This window comes from Pezoporus occidentalis, unplaced genomic scaffold (assembly GCF_034315485.1).
Source record: "Pezoporus occidentalis ecotype Australia unplaced genomic scaffold, CSIRO_AGI_Poc_V1 ctg23, whole genome shotgun sequence".
In the NCBI taxonomy this organism is placed as follows: domain Eukaryota; kingdom Metazoa; phylum Chordata; class Aves; order Psittaciformes; family Psittacidae; genus Pezoporus; species Pezoporus occidentalis.
In genome coordinates, this window is record NW_026914180.1 from 1,117,080 (window position 1) to 1,136,101 (window position 19,022).

The 19,022-nt window shown below is 39.4% G+C and overlaps 1 protein-coding gene across 10 annotated transcripts in view; it reads left to right on the top strand.

Moving 5' to 3' along the window:
• CTDSPL (CTD small phosphatase like) overlaps positions 1-19,022 on the top strand; it is an 85,086-nt gene that overhangs the window by 17,192 nt on the left and 48,872 nt on the right. For 2 of the 10 annotated variants that reach the window (XM_062621353.1, XM_062621354.1), the window contains exon 1: positions 9,975-10,846. The exons of 5 other annotated variants lie outside the window; for them this stretch is intronic. In XM_062621353.1, the coding sequence (XP_062477337.1) occupies positions 10,540-10,846 (307 nt within the window). In that variant the 5' untranslated portion in view covers positions 9,975-10,539. Of the gene's footprint in view, positions 1-9,974; positions 10,847-17,443; positions 17,886-19,022 lie in introns of those variants that run through there. 3 more of the 10 variants (XM_062621355.1, XM_062621356.1, XM_062621361.1) reach the window with 3 other exon arrangements.

Here is a 19,022-nt window from a genome sequence, read left to right on the forward strand (position 1 = left end):
CTAGAATAAACAAAATCCCACTTTCAACTAAGTCATAGTATGTGTCAAAACCCCGTCAAAATCGTTATGTCACATAGCAAAATGGAAGTTGAGTATGTTTGACAGGGATACTCCTCTTTTCCAGCACTCCCTTGTTAAGGATTTCACATGCTGGTTCTTGAGACACACCATACCCAAGTTACTAAGTGTTTTAATAAATAACATTCTCTTAATCCATGAACTTTTTTTAATTGCCCTGTAACATATTCAGAAAAACTATTTGGATACGGGTGAAGACAAAGGCAAAATCAGGCTGGCAAACACTAGTGTTTTCTATGCTCGTGTTGTACAGTGTTGTATGTTTCAGCTGTAGTCAATCTCCCTTCTTTAGCCCCCCCCCCCCCCCCCCCCCCCTTTTTATTGGCTTAATTTTCTCACAAGAGAAGATGGGAACATATGGCCAGTGGCAGAGAGTTCTGCCAGAAGATTGTGTAACTGTGGTTTTACATCTTGAACATGTTAGATTGTTGTGCATTAAGCTGATAGCTGCAGCATAGAACCACAGAATGGTTTGGGTTGAAAGGGACCTTAAAGCTCATCCAGTTCCAACACCCCTGCCATGAGCAGGGACACCTTCCACTAGACCAGATTGCTCCAAGCCCTGTCCAGCCTTGAGCACTGCTAGGGTTGGGGCAGCCACAGCTTCTCTGAGCAACCTGTGCCAGGACCTCACCACCCTCACAGGGAAGAACTTCTTCCTCAGATCTCATCTAAATCTCCACTGTGTCAGTGTAGAGCCATTCCCCCTTGTCCTTTCACTACATGCCTGTGGAAAAAGGCCCTTTCCAGTTTTCTTACAGGCTCCTGTGGGTGTCGGAAGGCTGCTTTAAGTTCTCCCCAGAGCATTTTCCTGGGATGCTTTTTCAACTCTTCTTTCATTCTGCCTGTTCTTATTTTCTGTGCCAGTTACATCTTACGTTGCCAGGAAGTTCTGTAGGACATAAAAGAGATGCAAATGTCAGGCTGGAGTCTGTATCCTTCAAAATACTTATCTTTAATAAACTATTACTAGTATTTGCAGCTCACGTAAGTCAGTACTAAGCTTCCTTGATTTTCCTCATCTGTAAAAATGAGTTGCTGATAGTCGTGTTTGTGCAAAGGTGCAGCCAGAGCAGGGGTTAAAGATTGCAACAAGGGACAACTTACCCCTTGCAAAATGGTCTTCCAAGTTACAGAAAACAACTGTAAAGACTAAATAGTGATTTTGTTTGGTGGTATTAGTGCTGGGGGTTCTTTGGTTTTTTTTTTGTTTGGTTTTTTGTTTTTTTTTAACTGTTGTGGATAAGATGATCTTTGTCTGCTGCTTGAATTTAGCCTTCCCAGGACATGTGGGATGACAGTATTTTTGTGTACTACATTTTGCCCTAACTTCTTTTAGCACAGAACCTGCAGAAGTAAAATAGTTTAATGCTTCATGCAGAATAGCTTCCAGGAGAGAATATATACTTTTAAAAATTATTATCTTAGCATTTCATCAGAATACCATGAACATTAATTTTCAGTACAGAAGATTCAAAAAAATTACGGGGTAGGTATTCCTGTAGAAAATCTGTACCTTGTTTAAAAAAAATCCCTCAGTTCTGACTTCAAAGAAGAAGAATATGTAAAATTCATTTTGTATCTCCCTGTAAAATTCGTTTTGTATCTCCCCATAGAATTCTAACATATCTTCTCTTTAGGTTCAGCTTTACCTTTTGCAGTGTCCTTTGTTTTATAGCTTTAATGCCAGCTAGTCCATAAGAAGCCAACTCTTCCTCTTCTTTAAACTGCATCATAGTAGCAAGTTGCATATATTCTGTTAATTCTGTCAAATAAAACAATTTGTGCTAATTACTGCTTTGGTTTCTCACATTATTTGGGCATACAGCTCTATCACACTCAATAGCACATTTTCTGATTGTTAGTTTGTTTTGGTGACAGTATTAGTGTTTCACTTCAGTGTTTTGCTTTTAAGATTAACATATCATTAAGCTGCATAATAAGCTACAGTCTTTATTCTCATGCAGTGAAACGACAGGGGAAGGCAGGGCATAGCTTTGCAGTTTATTCAAGAGAAGTAAAAAAAAAACAACAAACCAAACCAAAACCCAGTAATTTCTGAAAGTGGATTAGCCAATTACTTGGCACTCCATGGGATTGCAAGGCCAAAACTGAAGCATTTACAGTAAAACTCATGCTCATGGAGGTGGGTTTTTTTTCCATCTTTGCCAGATGTTGCAAAACACCAAGCATTTATACAAAAATAATCCACGTAACTAGCTTTGCATAATTTGGGGACTGATTTACCAGCAGTATTTGATACATTTTTGTTAATACATTGTGCTGTATGTGTCTGATATGATGACTAGAGGTCTCTTTAAACTGCTGTTGGGTAGATCATCAGTTAAAAGATTCTTTGCTTTTGGAGGCAAGAAGTTAATCTTTGACAGCGTATTTTTGATGTGTTACTGAAAATCACTTTGTATGAGAGCTCTGCTACTATTTTCAGTGCTGGTTGTGGGGTTCTCTTCAGTAAAACTGCTGTCAGTGATAGCGCTGTGGAAGCAAAAATAGCAGCTAATCAATGTGTGTGTGTTATCCACAGTGTTAAGCACTTAAATGGAAAACAGGTTTATAAATAAAAAATAAAAAATCTCTCCAATGAGATGTGGCAAGCTGCTGCAGCCTCATCTTCTCTTTCTGTGTGTTTGCCTGCGTTTCTGGACATAAGTTTAAACAGGAGTTGTGTTAGGTAGAAGAAATGTGTGGTTTGGGGTTTTTTTCTTAATGCCCTGTAGGGCTTTGCCTTTAAAGTGGGATTCCATGTGGAGTAGATCATGGTTGTTTCTCTTCTGACCTTTCATCAATGGTGTATTCTCTTCAGTTACTATCTTGACTAATACCCCGAAAATCAGGACACTAGGCTATCTACTAGCAGTGCTCCACATACAATTTAGTGTAAAAGCATCTGGAAATCTGTACTCAGAAGAAGTATTTCAGAAGAGTTGCTTTAAAAGTTCGTAAAACATAGAAGGTCTCTTGGCACGGAGGCTTGGGGTGCAGTCCCGGTAGCAGTGCCAACTGGTCTGCCACTGGTAATCTATTGGATTCTTATTTCCTAAAACAAATAATGTGTTTTGAGTGTGGTTAATTTTTACTTATTGCACTGCTGTCCAAAAAACACTGTGTGCTCAATGCACACCTAGTTTTTATTAAGACAAGGTTACAGCCCTGTTCCTTAAAAAAAGGGGTCATCAGGTTAGTTCCTGGAAGTATATCGCGTCTGACCTCTGACTGTCATCTTCGTAAATGACACTGGTTTTCTTTACGATGCATCATTTTCTCACGTTTCTTTTTGACTTCATGAGCTACCTGTAGAGCCAAATATGCTAAACAGATTGTTAGTTGTTGCGGTTGCTTTTACTGGAGTGTATAATGAGACATCTCATGATGGAAAGGTGGTTGTACGTGTCGAAAACCTGATAGATGACCATGTCGCCATTGACATGAAGCATTACAAATGTGCCTGTAGTAATTTCATTCATCACTACAAATGTGATTCTCTTCATCTGCTTGGCACACACATATATATATATATATATATATATGCAGAGTGGCTGAACAGATTTAAGCATGCCTGTATTTCAAACGATAGCCTAGTTTGAGCGCAGTGGTAGAAACATGGATGTTATGAGAGATTGTTGTATGTTTGGGGGCCTCCTCTGTTAGCTATGCTGAATGGTGACAATGGTTATTGCTTGAAACATGATGGGAGCTTCTTAGTGTCAGTATAAGCTGCAAGCATCGTTGGTCTTGAACATTCCGTTTCCTCTTTGATTTGGACTCCTTGAGCTTGCAGTTCATTTTTTTAATATATATTTTTAATGTTTAAGCTTCCTGTTACTGTGAACATTTGGACATATACAAGGCAGTTAAGAAGCAGTGTGTTTAAAAAATAAAAATCAACCCGGGACAACCACAGTGTAATTCTTATCTGTTCTTGTAAGGGTGCTTAATAATGGTTAAAATTGGTGGTCAGTTTATATGCTGCCTATAAGAAAGACTTTAAAAAAATTCATAGGTGTTTCACTGACCGCTGAGCCTGTGGGCCTGTGTTTTTGCTAATACGCTGGACCATCTTCAAGATGGGTCAAGAAAACAGCACAAAACTGCATGAAGTTTTGTGGTTGGTTGTTTGGGCTTTTGTGTTCTCTCCAAGGCATTTGAGTTCAGAATTAATTTAGAAGAAAAGCTTAAAACAAATAAACAGAAAAACCTTCACTAAAAATAAATGCACCAAACAAAAATACTTTTATTTCTGTGTGATTAGTCACAGAGTGAAAATGCTGGTCTTGGTGACAGCTTTCATAAAGGGAGCTGGGCAGCTTTGCAACTCAGGCAGAAAAGGCTGAAGTCAGGCCCTCATTTTCATCAAAAGGGGAAACATGTCCTGTTGAGAGGTGCTTATATGGGGCTTTGAGCAGAATAACAGATTGCTTAGGTGTGTTCCTGCGTCTTTAGGCACTTCCTAAACTCTGAAAAAACAGCCTGAAATTGTCTTGGTAAGAAAGAAAGATTTGTCCCTTAAGGATTAATATGCACCTCTTTTAAAATTACTTCAATACTTTACCTAGGCATGAAGGTTGGTTACAGGAATTATTTTTTAAAAAGATCAGAGTTGTGCAGTAGTGAAAAAGGACTGGTGCAATGCAGACAATGTAGAAGCTGTGGCTGTGAAAGGAGGGGATGCAGTTTGGGCAGAGTCCTTACCCGGTGACAGACCACTTCTTTAAGCTGCACAAGAACTTTGGAGATCTTGGAAGATACTGGGAAGCGATAGTTTGTGGTTTGCACATACGCATTGTAGGGCGGATTAAGAGGTACTTCATATGAACAGGAGCAGTGAAGATTTTAAGTTTAAAATAATGTTTGTGTGTGCTCTTTGAAGGCTGCTGCCCTCTGCTATGGTACATCATAACAATGTACCATCAGTGCTGTCCTTGCTCAGTGTAGCAAGTCAGCTTCAGGAGTGCTCTCTGTTAAGTGATAAAGCACCCATCAAAGCACATAAATCAAATACTTCATTTATGGAGTTACAGAGAAAGAGTGAGATAAAATGTTAGTAATAATAAAACTTACTGTAAAATAGTAGCACTAGAAAGCTTCTGTAGTGGCCATGTTCTGTACAAACACATCTCTTCTGGCTTTAAAGTAACAGAGGGGAGATTCAGATTAGTTATAAGGAAAAAATTCTTCACTGCAAGGGTGATGAGACACTGAAGCAGGTTGCCCAGAGAAGCTGTGGCTGTTCTATCCCTGGCAGCGTTCGAAGCCAGGTTGGATGGGGTTTTGAGCCAAGTGGAAAGTGTCCCTGCCCATGGCAGGAGGATTGGAACTAAATGATCTTTGAGGTCCCTTCCAACCCAAAACAATTCTGTGATTCTGTCACTCTTAGCATAATAGGCTGTAAAAATGAGCACTGCTAGTGATGTCGACACTGTTATATTAGATAGCTTTTCTTGGACATCTTTGCATCCTTACTCTGCTTTCACTGAAGTACCTGGCCACATCTTGCAATTAGTATGTGCCTTATATTGTGTGAGTCCCAGAGTGATTAAAATCATGGAAGATGGTGTGGAAATGATTTTTGTAGCTAGACCCTTGGGGAAGGAGCGCAGCAGGGGACGCTGCCCGGCACATCCTTCTAGCTTTCCAACAGGCTTGATGTAGGAAAGGCAGCCAAGAAATTGTTAAAGATGTGACTTTGAAATCATAGGTAAGGAGGCACCAGAAGTACAGAAGTGGAAGGTGACTTGGAAAGGGTGACTCTGAAATGGTAACATTCATCAGAGTATTCAAGGGGAGAAGAGAGAGAAAGAGAGCAAAGCCATTAAAATCAGTGAGCTATGAGGTGGCAAACCTCAATAAACTCAGAAGTAGGAGACATGACTCAGAGTTCTTTCAGATGCAAACCTGAAAGAGGATTTAAGATGAGATGGCAGTTTAACAGAATTTTTTATTATGGAGACAAGCACAGGCTGTCCCAGTTCAAATGAAGGATAGAAATTATAGTAACTCACAAACTTGATACGTTTTTCCAGCACAAGAAGAAAGGAAGGAAGGAAGCCTGCAGAGAGTCTGACCTAGTTTCCAATAGGGATGATTTGAGCAGGGATAAGTATAAAAGAATTTTTTGTTGCCTTTTTTTTTTTGTAATTAATTTTTCATGTCCTGAGACTTGTGCCTGCCAGAACGTGCACCTATCAGTGGCCATGGGGAAGACAAAGAATTGGCGAGTGTGGTAGTAACGAAAGGAACACAAAGGATTTGGTTTTCCTTGCTCAGCAGGAAAAGGAAGTAACCAAGTTCTGACACTAAGATATTTTATTAAAATGGGGGAAGAAAAGCTTTTATCAGTCTTTGGCTAAGACTTTAATTGAGAGCAGATGGCAAATTAAATCACTGGATGCTTAGTGGCTGGTGTGAAACTATACAACTTCAGAGCTGTGAGCTGTTACCTTTGGCACCTTGGGAAGAGTAAATAATCTTCTAAAAAAAACCCTAAAAGAATGAACGTAATGCTTAAGCTTCCTTATTCATAATTTCTAATTTTGGTTCTCAGAAAGGAACACAAAAACATAAGCAACGCTGCAAGAAACCAAGGAAACCGATAATATCCAGCAGATTTATCTTTTCAAAAATAAACCATGTCAAGGAAACTGAACTTATTTCTGTAACTTGGTAATAAGGGAAGGAAAAATTAGTAGATTACCACGTGTTGAAGTGAATCTTTTAAGACACCAAACTAGAAAAATGTGGTCTGCATATAAACTGCTATAAAATGGCTGCAGAAGTCTTTGCATAATGTATTAGTAGTTCAGGGCCTTGGAAGGGATAGAGCCAGGTCTGTTCTAGGTCTGGCACTGGTCAGTCATTAGCGACCTGGAATGATGCAATGGGGAATATACTGAATCCACCGGTACTGAAATAAAAGACGTACTGGGTGTTTCCACTAAAAATAGAAAGGAGCTGGATGAACTAAATGTATATCCTGTGTTTTTCATGTTACTTCATCAGACTATTTCAGGATTTTTGTGGAATAAGCCACTGCAAAAACTGAGAAGAAAGGAGTTGCGTTTCTAGTCTGTAGAAAATCCTGAGATATTTGTAGTAGTTGGATTTGACACACAGCAGTAAAAATAAGATATATGCCTGTTTACACATTCCAACATGACAGCTGATTTGTAAGCGTGGTGAAGTCGTCCTTCTGTACCCTGTTTTGGAAAGACTTCTTCTGAACTGCTGTGTAAAGTTTTGAGCAGTGGATTTGGATTTGAGAACTTTCCAAGGAGCTGGGATAAAGAAATCAGAGTAGTAAAGGTGACCTGCAGTGAAAAGCTAAGCAGAGAACTTTTTTCATCTGGGCTGGGGGGTGGGGTGGGTATCCTGGTTTTTGTTTATTGATTTATGTATCTTTCCATAGTTTCCATGACTGCAAAATTTCAATAGTTAGTTTGGCAGTAGAGATCACACTCGTGTTGGCATTGGCATACATTTTTTAATACAGAAAAGGTGTGCTGATATGTTTAATTCTGCATATAGTTAATCTGTGTAGAGTCACTTCTTTGTTCCCACTTCTCCTTGCTGTTACATTAGAGATTACAGAGATCCCCTAGCCATTTATATATAGTGGAACATGGAATAAAGGATGAGTGTTCAAAAGCATCAGGTTCATTTCATACCACTGGCAACACCTTGAGTCAGGAAGCCGAAGAACCTAAAAGAAATCAATTCAGCTGTCACTTAAAGCAATAGCCCTTCTTCCCTCCCTTTTGAGAAAGTACCTTTTCTCTTAGGCATATCAAATGCTTTTTGTGGAATACCTCAAGAGACTGATGGGTCCCTAATATGTCTTCATTTTGTGGTGCCCTTTGCACATCCTGCGGTACTTTTGGTGAGTAGCTGGTTTTATAGAGCAGACCACAGTCATTCGGAGATGCATCAGTTCCTTTTGATGAGGCTCTCAATACAACAGTTGGTGTTTAAGTCAACACTAAGCTGCTGCTGTGCTGTCTACATTTTAAATATTATAAAATTATTTAGAGTAAATCCAGTAAAAACTGTAGTGGTATTTTAGTCAGCAACTGAAGGAGTCTGGAAACTGGTTAGTCCTACCCTTCTTAAGTGGCATGTATACATTTAGTCGAGTTGCGGATGGTTTTATATATAGTATAGCAGTTTTACTTAGGGTCAATAATTGAGGAAGCACCAAAATAATTGAAAAGGATGACAGGAAGGGTTTTTTGCTCTATTTTAGACCATGAAGTTCAGGGGGAAGGAATTGAGGAAGCTGCTGGGAGGGGGCCACACAGAAATAACTTTACTAAATGCTACATTTTAAGATACAGAAATTTGGTGCTTGGTTGGTTGGGTTTTCTTGTCCTGGGGAGCATACTGGGGGGGGGGGGGGGGTGCTGGCAATGTTGTAATGGCCAAGAGAGTGGAAAAGGAGATTGACCCTCTTTGGTTGAGAAAGAACCAAGCTGTTCAGAGGATGCAAAGGTCCGATGGTAGAGTCCAGAGACTGCTGTGGACTGAGCAGGTGGAGCAGTAGGAGGGCATAGATGCCTTAGTGCAGAGAAACTCACCTGCTTTCAGACTAAAAGAAGATAAATTAGAATTGTAGACTCCTTTCTCCCTTTACCCCCTTGATCTATTGTAGTGGGTTCCCAGGCTGCTGTAGCCAGGCTCTTCTGCCTGCAGCTACATCTTCCTCATTTTACCAATCTCCTACAAGTCTGCTATTGCTGCCACTTCCTCAACCCTGCACAAAAGCCAGTGAAAGTGCTTGAGAGCAGCTGCATCTGGCTCACATCAAGTGACTGAAGTGTAATGTTGAAACATGAATAAAGATACTACGACATTCATGGTTATCTGTTTGCAGTGGTGTTGCAAGTTTGTTTGTACCTTTAGATTCAGATTATCTGCTCTCTGTCGCGATGAATAATGTTTAGCTTGTTTGTTCAGCTGCAGAAATTTTTTAATCTTTCTGTCCTTCAGAAAGAAAATTCAGGGAGAATATGTTTGTAGTGGTAGCTGGAAGAGAAAAGAACTGAATGTTGAGGATTAAGCTTGAGGCCCCAGCTTCCTGTATAAGGGGAGAGGAGCTCACGAACCCGAGACACCAGCCAAAAGGAAAAAGGGTAATGGACAAACATAGCCCATGCTGTTCGCAGCACTGTGTGCCAGCAGCTGCTGGGTGGACTTCCTGCTGTGGGACGCAAGTGACGTTTGGGGCAGGCACTGCCTAGGCAGAGCTGCCCTTTCACTGTGCTGAACCCGGGAGCTAGACTGAGGGCAGCTCAGCAGATTGATAGTTTCTTGTTGTCTTAACAGCTCAGACAGTAATAGGGTTTTATTTCTGAGAGGTTTAGGTAAAATTGCTCCTCATATGAATTTTATTATTTAAGACTAAAGCAAATGCTGAGAAGTAGGAAGGTAGAAGTTTTTGGAAAAAGCAACATGAAGGTTTCAGCACTCTACTTGAAGAGCAGGAGTTTTGCAGGAGGCTGGCTCTTGGGCACACTGCAAAAGTAAGCAACTGGGGATGATGATTCCAAACCTTGCTGGGACCTCACTTCCCTTTGGAAGCTCAGTTAGGAATGTATTTTTTACAGGATTTACAGCTCACTTCCACAATTTCTGATGTGGGAGCTCATCACCAAACAATGTTTGCTAGGTCTCTACAAACCAAGCATTGTAGAATCTTTGTTTCCTCTGTGTTGCACCTTAGGTTTGCCTCTTTGTAGGTAAAGTGAAGAGTCATCTGAAAATCCAGCCCTGAGTGAAATCTTTAAATACAAATAACTTAATGATGGTTTAAAAAGGATTTATAGGAAATTAAGAATAAAGTTTTTCATTTCTTACTCTCTTGCTGTGGTAGTGATCAGAGTATCCCAGTTGATGTGGAACGTGATACCTTAAAGATATCTTTAAAGGATAATTTGGCTGATAACTGTCTTAAACCTGTGGTTGCAGCCATACAGTTGAGTCTGTAACATTGCTTTCAGTTACCTTAAGAAAAATTACTCTTTATCTCTTCCCCCATTTCTGTTCATCCTCCCGGCAGAGGCGATGCATAAAAATGAAGACAAAGTTTGTATTTGGTGCATTTGTACTTTATTCTGCAGATTTTAGTGTGCATGCTCCTTTCTCAGAGGATACTTTGTCCAGTTCTTTAAGTGTTATTAACTTGTTGGTAGCTTCCTGGAAATTATCCTTGAAGGCTCCAGGGAACTGAACTCTGCAATACTGTGTTCTAACACAGCCTTGCCAGACGCAAACACTTAAAAATACTTCCATGGTAGCAATTTAATTGGACTCTTGCTTTCTGATTTCTGAAACATCTGGGTTCATATTCCGCAGTTTATTTTTATAGAAGCCTAGGAAGGACTAGGAAGCGTGAGACTGTATTGGAGCCATCAGCCTTCAGTCAAGCCTTAAACAAGCAGCACAAGATCAATGCGACCACTCTTCTTAGAAGGATTCTTCCTAGAAGTTTCCATCTTTTTAATAGGCAGTTATTTTGTTCCCCCTGCTCTCTTACATAATTTTTTCTGCTGTAAATGCTTTTGCTTGCGGGATTTGGTTTTATTTGCATATGTTATTAGTAATGTGGACTACAGATGCCTACTTGAAATCAGGATTCTCTTATCTCCTTCATGTAAACAAACTGGTTTTCATGAGCGGCTGAAAAAAATCTGTTCCACTTCAGATTATAACAGTGAGTTATGGATGAAAATGTATTATACTCCTTATTGTGGATATGGTAAGCGATTATCTTTTTTGATGGCAGTTACATCACTATGCAGTATTGCTTTAGAATTGCTCTGATAAATGGTGAAGTATTTTGTTAATATTGCTTAATTATGGAAAACAACAGTTGATAGCTTACCCTTATTTAAACATGTGCATGAGCCTTTTCAAAGTAATAGAATAGTACTCACATACTGCTTCTGGAGGCTTAAAAAGAAGATTTGTACTCTGATATTAAATTTTTAATGTATTATTCATGAGGAAAACAAAGCGAAAGCTTTTTTTTTTCCCTCAGTAGAAATGAACTTGAATACGTTTTCTATATAGGAAAAAAAGAAATTATGTAAAAGAATCTAACTCTTGCTAATACAGGAGTGGTGCATGCAAGTACTGTTGGAATTTCCTCAAGGAAAAGAAACCAGAATTTTGTTGAAAATAAGCCGATATGATAATTGCATAATTCTCACTATATTACTGGAATTCAATTCCTAAAAGAGTCAGGGTAATTCTAGCCAGAATATGCTTTTTAGAATGACAGAGTGACTGTATGTTGAAGTTACTTTAAACTCCATGTCTAAGAATTATTACCTCTCTGGTTTGGATACAGGGCTGGGCTGCATATTCTTGTTACCTGAACCACTTTCAAGCTAGCTTTCCCAGGTGTGTGCATATGCATGCTATGTATTCATGCATGTATGTGTATCCTGTTGGTTTATTAAGGCAGGCAGAATGTATGTGAGCTTTTTTATCCATGGGTTGTAAATGGGATTTGAAGAGACATATAATGCTAAATAGCTTTAAACAATACAATAAATTCTTTTAATGTGGAATATTTTAAGCGTGGTACAAACTTAGGTTTATAATTATTTTTTTTCTGATGTGCTAGCACTATAAACAAGTACAAACCAAGTGACATAATATTTAGTGGTCTTTTTCACTTTTACTTTTCAATATACTTTTTCATTCCTAGATCATGCTTGGTGTAGTTACCTGAAATGACTCAAGGAGAAAAAATACCAAGTTGCATGTTTAGACAAGAGCTCTTGAGATATGTTTTTTTCCATTGCCTTACTAGACTCTTCTGCAACAATTACTTTATTAATAGGAAAAATATCTGTAATTAGTAATATCCAAACACCAAACACCACAATTATATTTTGTGGAAAGCATAACTTAAATTGTTACTTAAATGCTAAGGACCTCACCTAGCACTATTTCCTAATAGTGCTTTTAATGTCATTTCTACACATTGGGTAAAACAGTGCATGATACTACTTCAGGAATGTAAGCTACCTGTGATAAGAGAATAAAGTTAGGCTATTACAAGCTAAGTACTCCTCTAGACCTTACTATTAAATTATATGAGCACCTCTAAATTTTTAATATGTATTCAGCCCCAAGCTCCTAGTGAAGGGCTGTATGTGTGCTCTACCTAAGGATAAAAACAAAGCAGGAAATGTTTATAGGTGGTTTTTTACCCTGGGTTTAAGAAGTTTTTCTAAATACAAGGAACCACAAAACATACAAAGCCACTTGTGCAACAGCAACAACAAAAAAAAACAACATGGGAATTAGTAATGGAGCAGAAAAGTGAATTTAGTTCTCTTTAGGCTTCAACTTGTCTTACTCGGTGGGGTTGACCTTTTCTTCTTTGCTTTGCAGTATAGCTGTCCTATTAAAAAGTACAATGCAGTATTGTTTTCTGTCACTTGATCCAGAGTTTTAAGGAAACCTCAATTCTGTGTCCCCAGTTGTCACTTGGAGCAGTTAGTACCTTCTGGTATTACTTTTTATTGTCTTTCTTTTTAATGGAAGTGTCCAAAACTTGTGGTTGCAAGAGAAACTATATATTTCTAACTTTTTTTTTCTTTACATATTCACTTCCAGCCACATTCCTTAATGTTTACTGTGAAATTGCCAGTGACATAAACCACAAACGAATACAGATGTTTGTACCATAACCAGAAGAGGAGTGTCACAGATTTGTAGAACTGGCAATGTTTTTAACGTTACTGATGAGGATGCACCTATCTTTGAGACTCAGTAGAAGACTTAAGATCGTGGTGGGAAACTTAAAACCTGTGGCCAGAAAGCAGGCACTAACATTACATGAGTGTTGTAATTACTTCGCATTGTTACCGGAGCGTGGTGAAGCATGTTTTAACATGTGGCTTGTTGAAGATATTTGGAAATTACCTCGTCCTTCATTAAAGGAAGGGATGAAACAGCCTCTTCAGTGCTTGGGCTCACCTGTAAATGTCCTAGGTGGTTAAATAGGTTTTTGAGCAGTTGAATTTCTTCAAATCAGAAAAAATCCAAAACCACACAAGTTTTGTGAATAATGTGTTTGCTGAAGTGTACTGCATAAGTCAGTGTCCAGGCCATCCTCTGTGTGAAAAAAACCTCTTCACCTTCACCTCTTCACAAAAGGAGGGAGGAAGAGGAGAGAAAAAACTGCTGTGGAAGCTTAGAAGCTTTGTGGTCTTAGAGCTGGTACACATAATATTTGTAGCAAATAATTTTCCATTAAGTGTCATCAGACTTTTTTGTATGATGGCATTTTTATTGCAGCATATTAGGGAGAATTCGTGGGAGTCTGAAGGAATCCTGAAATCTGGGATGCACTTGATTGGTGCAGGAGGTTTTATTTGGTGTCCAGTGTTCCTGATTCAGCCTCCTTGAGAAACCTCATGTTAAATTCTGGTCATACAATCATAGAATGATTTGGGTTGGAAGGAACCTTAAAGCTTATCCAGTTCTAATCCCCTGTTGTGGGACACTGACACCTTCCACTAGCTGAGGTTGCTCCAAGCCCCATCCAACCTGGCCTTGAACACTTCAGGGATGGGGTAGCCACAGCTTCTGTGGGCAGTCTGTGCCAGTGTCTTCTAACCCTCATGGGGAAGAATTTTTTCCTAATATCTAATCTAAATCTTTCCTCTTTCAGTTTAAAGCCACTCCCCATGTTCTTATCGCTACATGCCCAGAGATTCTCTTCTCCAAGCTGAACAGCCCTGACTTGTCTCCATAGCAGAGGTGCTCCAGCCCTCAGACCATCTTCATAACCTTCTCTGGACTCACTCCAACAGCTCCATGTCCTTCTTGTGTTGGGGGCCCCAGGGCTGGCTGCAGGACTGCAGGGAGATCTCACCAGATCAGAGTAGAGGGGGACAATCCCCTCCCTCAACCTGCTGGTCACGCTGCTGGTGCTGCAGCCCAGGACATGGTTAGTTTCTGGGCTGCAAGTGCACACTGCCAGGCCATGGTGAGCTTCTCGTCAACCAACACCCCCAGGTCCTTCTCCTCAGGGCTGCTGTCAGTCCATTCTCCACCCAGCCTGTAGTTGTGCTTGGGATTGTCCTGTGTTGTGTTTTGTTCTTATGAACGTTTTCCATTTGTATTTTTGATATGCAGATTAGTAGTTTGGTTAGGAAATAATTGCATTGATATGGGTAGAGGAGCAGAAGGCTTAAATGAAGGGGTTATTTTGCTACATTTTTAGGATAACAAGTTTGTTTCTGGTCTTGGCCCACTCCCCTGACTTACAGGAAAGACTAAAGTGGTGGTGTTGGGAGATGGTGATCTTTCCCCTAACTAAATGTCTGCAATATAAACAGCTGATTATTCATCAGGGACTCTCAGTGGAGAGAAGCCGGGGAAAAATTTGGCAGTTTTAGGGTGGGTTCTAGTGTAGAGAAATCAGATGAATTATACCGTATGAGTGCTTACCAGCTTGGCTTTGTGAATGCTGCCTCTGGTCAGCTGGACTGAGAACTGAGCTATGAGGAGGTTAAGGAGAATATCTACAGAAATTACTTTGGATCTGTAATGTCATTAAGACAAAAGAAATAATAGTTCTGTTCAATGTGGAGACCCATGACCACCCAGACACTTCCCACTACCAGTTGTCTGGGTGTTGGCAAGGGATTTTTGGCAATGTGTGTCTTAAACACCAGACCTTACTTTGTTTATTTTGTAGGGCTGGAGTTCTTGGCTTGTGTTTGGGCCATGGGAGGGAACTTGTGCCTTCATTCATGTGCACGTACATGTTACTGGAGTAGAGTTCTTCAGGAGAAAGGAGGACATCTCTGTAGCATGGCATGGTTTAGCTCCAGATTTTTACTGTTTGTCTTTGTTAAATGTTGGTCTTGGAAAATCCTGTTTGGTCATGCATTTTTTGTCATGTTTTCCTATGTCCCCAAGAAAAATTAGATCCAAGAAAGGCGGTAATGAAGCTGATACACAGCTATTTGTCCTCGTTGTTTTGATTATGTAGGAGTGGAAGAGGTACAGGTATTTATCTTGTTTTGCAGCAGGCATGCAATCGCATACAATGTTCTTCTGCTTTAGCTCCGTATAGCTTCAGGAGATCAATTCAAATGCAGAAGTCTGTTTAAATTTTAGTAATGCATTGAATAGGCTGGGGCTGGGCAGAAGGAGCTAAATGGGCAGGGAGAGGCTCTGCCTGAACTGATAGCACTCAGCCAGCAGCCAGAAGAGAGCTTTTAAAATTGCTTATGCTATTTTATAGTACAGAACATAATAGTTATTATTTGGGCCAAAAGGGATTTTAAAAACTACTAGGATAAACAACACACAGAGAGATGTGGCAGGTGTCTGAGGCAACGCTTTCCACAGTGCAAACATTGCTGCACACCGCTAGGTATCCTGGAGGTACCCGTGCAGCTTTCGGTTAGAAACTGTTGTTGCCATCCCCTTCTTCCATCTCAATTCGAGTTACGACCCACATCGCAGTAGGGTCTGTTCTATGAACACCTGTATGCAGAGTGGGTCCAGGCATCTTAACCGCAATTCATCAAAGTCCGAGTCAGAGCTGCACAGAGAGCGCAAAATCACTGAAGAGGAGCGATGCAGAGTGTTGGTGCTGGCTGGGGCTCTCTAAGGTTAGAGCTTGTTATTTTTGGGAGAGGGGAAGGGACAGATCCTGAAGATGGCCTTCTAAGTGCTTTATTAGGTACAGACTTCATATGATTCATATGAAGAGGTATTGACTTAATGTGATTTAACAGTTATGGGCCCATATGCATGGGATTTTCCATCTCAGCTAAGTGCAGTAAATGTAGCAGATTGGTCATCTGGTTTTGGTTCCTGCATGAGATCAGCAGCTGCTTCTCTTCCCTGGGACCTCTGCTATTAGAAGTGCTGGTAATAAGACAAGAATCCTACCTCTCTAGGAGAGTAAGTGCTCTGCAAGACCTAGTTTTTTTAAGTGCCAAGAACAACAGGACAGTAAGATCTGTGTAATGTAATTGGTGAAAGTCTGGCTCTTCTACCCCAAGAAAGAATAAGATGAGAACCAGTGGGGATAGTATTGTGTCATCATGTGCTGAATAAACTGCTCACCCTTGCCACTGCAACAGTGATGAAAGAAAACAGCTTTATTTTTGCCAGATTGGGCAGAGACCAGCTGATCTGGAAGTGTTCTTTATAAACAACTTGGGCAAGAATGTAAGTTGAGAGAGGCTGGGACCTGGGTGAGCTGTAAAATTCAGGGCAATTGCTGTTGCATCATGCCTTCATTATCTCTTAACTATCAGCACAAAGGCACATCCTGAAGATGTAAGCTAGGAAGGAGTTTTAATTTTGCTAATGGGTGCAGGTCTATTTTTACCTTCTACTTTTGCTAAGATCAGTATTTGGCCTTTTGTTTTGGGGAGGAGTGGGTTTTGTAGAATGTATCCACATAACTACAAATGTCATCACTTTCGCTCAGTAAACAACAAAAAGTTACTATGCTCTTTTGGGTTTGGAGTTTCTGTGTTTGGGTTTTTGTTGGTGGTTTGGGTTTTTGGGGGTTTTGTTTCTTTTTCGTGGAATTAAGGAAATAGTTTATTTTTTTACTTCCCCAAACTTGTAGTCCTGAAGACAGACACTGGTTATTTAACATCTTCAGTTGTTACGCAGCAGTCATTCATGCTTTTTCATGACTTATATGTAAAATAGTAAATGGGTAGCTTTCTGTTTTATAGGATTGTTAGACGTTAAAAGCATAGGTATTAAATTGTGTACATTCCTTTGAGTACAAAGTTTAGGATATAGGTCAAAACTACTTTATGTTCTGGGTATTTGGAGAAGTAATTAAACGTGTTTGCAGCTGTTCCAACCTGCAGCTGAACTGTCAGCTTGTTTAAGGCACCAGAATGCTTTTAAAAAAATCCCCTCCTGTTAAGCTTAACGGAATAAGAAAAATTAATTTATTTTCGTTTTTTATTATCTGAATTTCTGAACCGGCAATAAGCTGTGGCTTTGTTCTAGAAAGGGATTGCTGGAAGTTGGTCAAGTTGCACTGCTTTTTATGTCAGAACTCTAGTAACTTTATCACACAAGGCTTACAGTTTCCTGTATCTTTTGTTTTAGCTTTCTGAATATTGTATTTCCAGGTGGGAATGTGCTGCTTTTGATGTTCTGGGAATGCTGAATAGGTAAAATAATCTTGAGTCCAAAGGAAAAGGTCAGAAGAGCTAGGAATGAATGTTTTTTGATTTATTTCTTGGAATCAGTTGAAAGTACACTTACTATTAAGGAGTACCTGCAGTCTGTGCTCTTACAGGGGGTGCTGGCATTGGCTGAATTGTCTTGTAGGCTGTGATAGTTACCATTTTGGGCTTTGTAATTCTTAATGAGAAATACTACCTTGATTTATTTATTTAATATATAAATTACAGACTTGCTGAATGAGGTAAGTTGAATGTGTTCTTAAAGGTGGTTTTGATATTTAGCTCAGCTTTGTGTTTTGGTACTTATCCAGCCAATGGCGAAATAAAATTCTTTGTATCAGACTCCTAAACATATTAAAGTAATGGCAGATGTATATTGGGTTTGGCTGTTCCTTCCCCTGTAGTCATGTTTTTTTTCTGTAGCTGATCAAGATTCAGATGGGCATCTAGATGTTTTAAACTAAATATGAGTACATTATGCTTGTCTTTCAAAAATGACAGCATGTATCTTACTGGCCTTTTTAAATTCACCCCAGGGAAAAGGAGTTTGAAAGCAAAGGAGAGCAGGCTCATGGTTCACCAGGGCAATGCCAGGTATTCTAGCAAATAATTAATGAGAATTTGCAGTGTGCTTTTGTGGGGCTTTTTTGACTTGCCTCTTAGGAGTGTAGCAGTAAATGCTGTTACAGAGAGATGAACTACAGCTTAAATTTTTTTGTCAGAGATACCAGGCAGTGCTGCTCTTGTGCAGGTGCCACTTCCCTTGTACTGAAAAACTGCAGTGGCTGACACTGTAATTACTTTAGATTTAATGTAGCTACTGAATATGTGTGGATCTTACCAAAAACTTAACTTTGTCACAGTTCTTTCTAGCTTTGCTGGTATGGGCAGATGCAACAGCTAGAAGAGAAAAAGCAGCAAATAAAATTGCAAACATTTTTTTTCTCTGTGTGTTAAATGTTCATAAATACTGTAAGTATTAAAAAAATATTTATTTATGAGTGTTAATCTAAGTTTGGGTAAAATCTACTCCATGGAAGCTGAAGCTAGAGGAGAAGTTACTTTGGCAACAGTTCCTCTAAGTCAGATTCTGCTCCAGCAGATACACTGAAGTGTCGTCTTTATTGGTCCTTGAGAAAACCATGCAACTAGAAGAATTAAGTTTATAATCAAAACCTGATGTTTTAATTTTTTAATTTTTCTCCCAGAAGCACTGGATTCAGATAACCTGCTAAAGTAATACTGGCTGCAACTTGATTTCAAGAGTGGTTTTAGTTGTTAGAGCTATTAGTTTTGGGTTATATTAATGACAGAAGCACAGATGATAGTGATTTAGGGAAAGTCTGCTCTTCAAAAGCATGGGGTTCCTCTTCCTTTTTATCTGGATTTCATAACAGAGAGATATTTGGAGAGGGACAGGGAAAAACAGTAATTGGTCCAAATAACTACATCTCTGTTAAAGTGAATGGCTTTTTGGAGTTTTGCAACTTCTGTTTTTTCAAAGAAAGAAGGTAAGTATTTCATAAGTAGTCATGCATGTTCCTTACTCCATTAAGACAGTTTTGTCCAGAAATTATATGATTTAAATGGCTTGGGTACTATAAAAAATGTTACCAGAAGCACCATTATTTAAAATGTGTACTTTCACACAGAGTGGATGTTTTATGGGAACTGCACTCAATATCCACAAAAGCAGTGGATTGGGAAAAAGAAGTAGTAATTGGAAATAGG